This window comes from Mizuhopecten yessoensis, unplaced genomic scaffold (assembly GCF_002113885.1).
Source record: "Mizuhopecten yessoensis strain PY_sf001 unplaced genomic scaffold, ASM211388v2 hete_36156452, whole genome shotgun sequence".
NCBI classification, from domain to species: Eukaryota; Metazoa; Mollusca; class Bivalvia; order Pectinida; family Pectinidae; genus Mizuhopecten; species Mizuhopecten yessoensis.
Genome location: NW_018485030.1, coordinates 1 through 4,086, shown reverse-complemented (window position 1 = coordinate 4,086; position 4,086 = coordinate 1). Strand labels below are relative to the sequence as shown.

At 31.9% G+C, this 4,086-nt stretch overlaps 1 protein-coding gene across 1 annotated transcript; it reads left to right on the top strand.

The window, feature by feature from the left end:
- Positions 1 to 1,281: 1,281 nt before the first annotated feature.
- Positions 1,282 to 4,028, top strand: LOC110444643 (TATA element modulatory factor-like; the record flags this gene model as incomplete). The annotated part of the gene is made up of 5 exons (XM_021489007.1): positions 1,282 to 1,824; positions 2,394 to 2,511; positions 3,233 to 3,288; positions 3,610 to 3,674; positions 3,932 to 4,028. Coding segments are annotated over exons 1-5 (533 nt in total), but the record flags the coding sequence as incomplete, so codon positions are not given.
- Between the last annotated feature and the right edge of the window lie 58 nt (positions 4,029 to 4,086).

The window sequence follows — 4,086 nt, the reverse complement described above, 5'->3', positions numbered from 1 at the left end:
CATTGTTGTACCACAAGATCATTGTTGTACCACAAGGTCATTGTTATACCACAATGTCATTGTTGTACCACAAGGTCATTGTCCTAATACAAGCTGTTCATATAGTTTACTTAGTTTGTGTAATCTAAAACAAAACTTGGTCTTTATTAAAATGCTGGTACCTACATGTGTTTCTATTAAGTCAAAGTGTTTTCAGTTTTAGGGAATAATGATCAATGCTCTACTATCAGTTAAGTGCTTATACATGCATATTAAAACAGCGACAGACTAGAGTATCATTTGGGTGATTTTCAATATAATCATGGTAAAAATATGAATATATATGTACACATATTTTATAGTTGCTAGTTATCCGGGGTGTAAGAATTCAATCTCGCTCTCAACCTCTGTTTTGCTTAATTGTTTTAGGCAAGTTTATACTTCATTTTTTGTTTAATTATCATTATCCAATTCATACAAATAAGATTGAAATAATTGATGATCTCACCACCTGCCCTTCAGCAATGATGGGGTACCTGGCATTAAATATTTATATTTTGTGTGCTGATATCTTCTCAAAAACACAATACATGGTACTTGAATTCTCATTTTGCGTTCCTGAAATAAAAAAATCCCCTGTAAAAATACGCAACTATTTGTTGAACAGTATCCAGTGTCCGATGTGTCACAGTCCATGGATTGTGGAAACCTTCATGGAATCCAGCAAAGAAATATTTTATCAAACTGAAAATGTTCGTTGGTTTTGAGAAACGCTGTAGGTCCAGTAATAAAACCTGTGAATTAAACAGGATTGCAGTGTACTGATTAACACGCTAACAACGATATATGGGAGTATTTCCTGGACTTATATATTTGAAACACTTTTTTCTCTTAATTATTTCTTACTGTTTTCAGTTTACGCTTCAAATAGTAAAAATAACAAATTTGCATTACAACTTTAATACAAAAAGATGTTTGTGTGTTTTTGAAAATAAACCTTAAACATTCTGTAGACCTGCTGCAGTTATATGTATCTGTAACGATGTAATAGGAAGTAATAACTTGATGATTATCTTTAATGTTGATTCCAGATCTAGAAGATATAAATTTAACATCAACAAAATGTTTTACTTTTATAAGGTTTTAATGACTAAGTAAAATTAAGGTCAAATTAGGTTGAGCTGACTTTAACAGCCTCGTATAACTGTTCCTAATGTTAGACAATTTGAGAAATAAAAAGTTATTTCACTGAGTATGAGGAAGCAAGTATTGATACAAATTCTATCATAACTACATAACTTACAAGTTTTTGAACACAGCTTAAACCTTATTTGTATATTGTATTTACTCAGTATGTATCTTCTTCTTTTATCTAATAACAAGTTTTCATAATTGAAGTTTGAATGTCAAATTCTAAACATTGTTTTGAACTGGCAAGATATCTGATATGACTGTAAATAACTGGTACATCCTGGTAACTTTGAGCTATTTGGAGAGTAGTGATTGACAAGAATCTTGTAAAATATCAGACATGTGCCTTTAAAGTAAATTTTCCGTTACATTCTTCAACTTCATGATTTCTTTTACTTAAGATTATAGAAGAACATACATGTATATAGCTTTGTATGTGCATGCAATGTACATGTAGATGACATGCTTTGTAAGGAAGGACTTCATATTTCTATTAAAATTGACATGTGATAAACTAATCTTAAGAATTAGTGTGTGGTGCGTTTTTCAGAAAATGGCAGAAATGGAAGAAGTTATCCTGGCTAGAGAAAGTAAACTGGTACAGCTAAGTAAGGAAAACAACGACCTGTTAGAGACCAACAGTATCTTACGCAAGTAAGTACCACATATCTACGTCCAAGCAGTAATGCTGTTGTCTTTATCGATTTAATTTTTAACTCACATGTCAATATTTTATATAGGGGATCTAACACTGAACACAAGACAAAGAAGCAGAGAAATTGCATCATTTAATAGAAATATTTTGAAAGTAGTAGTGAAACCTCTGGTGTTAGTGACTGTTATCTTATCCCACCATTTTAAATTGAATCTGTGTCACTGAAATATGCATGTACCTGCAAAACAGTTAGATATTGTGCTTTCTCTTATTAATGGGATGACAAAAGAGCTTCTTAAAAAAGTAATTGATGTACTGAACATTTCAATTGTTTCTTTAAACTTTTACAAACCTTTATACATATCTACTTTCTATTTGCATAAAATATGTGTATTTATATGTACTCTGTAATTGGTAAATGTTACATCTTTCCACTGTATACATGTTTAGCTCTAAAGATCATGAATTTTTATCTTAATTGAAGTTGAAGTTTTAATCCAGCATATACTCCACCTTTCTCTTAAAAAATGATCTATTTATACTGTAACTATGACATCCTCCATTACAGCCAGATACAGCAGCTGGAAGAAACGCGAGAACTTGAATTGGAGGATGTGAGCAAGGTTTCCACAGAGTTTGCCGGTAGAATTGCAGAGTCTGAGAAAAAACTAAACAGTGTGATACGGGTACTTTTCAATTTGTAACCTTTCTGAGTAACCAAGGTGAAGGTCAATATGTTAAGTATATATTTGTTATTAGTCCCCCACCAGTACTGCTAGAGAGTACTTTAACTTTGCACCCTGTCCATCCGTAGATGATGACAATAAAATCTAGTTGATTTGGCTAGATGTATAAGCTGTAAGTGTACATACACTTATAATGTAGCTGACATGCCTTGTCAATATTATTGTCATCTTCTACATGTTAGTTAACATACTCAGTCATTTGTCTGATGAAGGTGACAGAACATAGTGTACAAGTTATCAAAATGGAAGATAAACTTTTCACCTGTCATGAACCTTAAAATATTCTCTTATGCTGGTAAAAGTAAAACTTAATGAGTCACTGCATCTTTTTGGGAAATGCTTGTTTAGAATTGCTTCTTAGGTTCAATGGTCAAAGGTCAAGGTACTATTTATTGATGTCACAAAGAGTAGAATTTGATCAGGCAAATATGTCAGTATTCAGAATTAAGGCATGTTATTCCTTAAATTCAACACTGAATGGGAGATTAGTATTTCTCAGCATTACCTGGTTTTTGCAATAAGTTCAGTCTGTAAATTCAACATGACCATAAACTGTCCTATTTTAGTAATGCTACAAACCTAACAATGTATGTATCTGTATGTGCGTAGTAAAAGTTTTATACTTAACAGAAATTGAACTGGTCCCTTTTTGTATTGGCAGGAAAGAGATACAGCAAGGAAAGACCTACAGAAATCTTGTGATGATTTTGCTAAAAAGTAAGAAACTTTTGAGTGATCATTAGTTTTATATAACACTGAAAATAAAACATAACAACGTGCTCACTATTCCTCATAAATGTTTTAATTTGAAGTTTGCCTATTTTACAATAAGCAAAATATCAGAAAGAAAGTTCAAAATTGTTTTTTTTGCATATTGGATGCTTACAATTAGAGAAATAAAACTTAGCTTTCATTTCAAAGCTTAATTTGTACTCTAAAGCTATTAGTTGGAAGATTGTCTAAAGTTTTCATTAGAAAGTTTAGAAAATTTGGAGGTTTTAGTCGGCTTTTATTTTAAATTTTGTTTTTCATTTTCAGAGTCCGAGGATTCCAGTCAGAAATAGAAGAGAAAGATCAACAGATAGCAGAACTATTACAGGAAGGTACAAACCTACTAAATTATCTCCCTGAAATCGTGATTACACTATACAAATATCTGTCAGACCCAGATTATAGGGTTTTGTTATGATAATTTGATTTCCAGTTTTTCATTGAGATTGTATATATCTGGAGATTTGTTTGCTGCTCCTAGGAATGTTGGTTCAAGAGCTAATTTTACGAAAATATTGTTGTCTTAGGTGGTTCAAGAGACTTTTGATATGAAAATGATCAGCTGAATGCCATTTGACATTTTTTACAGGTGAAAAGTTATCTAAACAGCAGCTACAAAGCAACAACATTGTAAAGAAGTTACGAGTGAAGGAGAAGGAAAACGACTCACTGTTAACAAGTCAGAAGTAGGTGTCTATCATTAACATTCTGTTTACCTCCCTGTTAACCAGTCAAAAGTCAGTG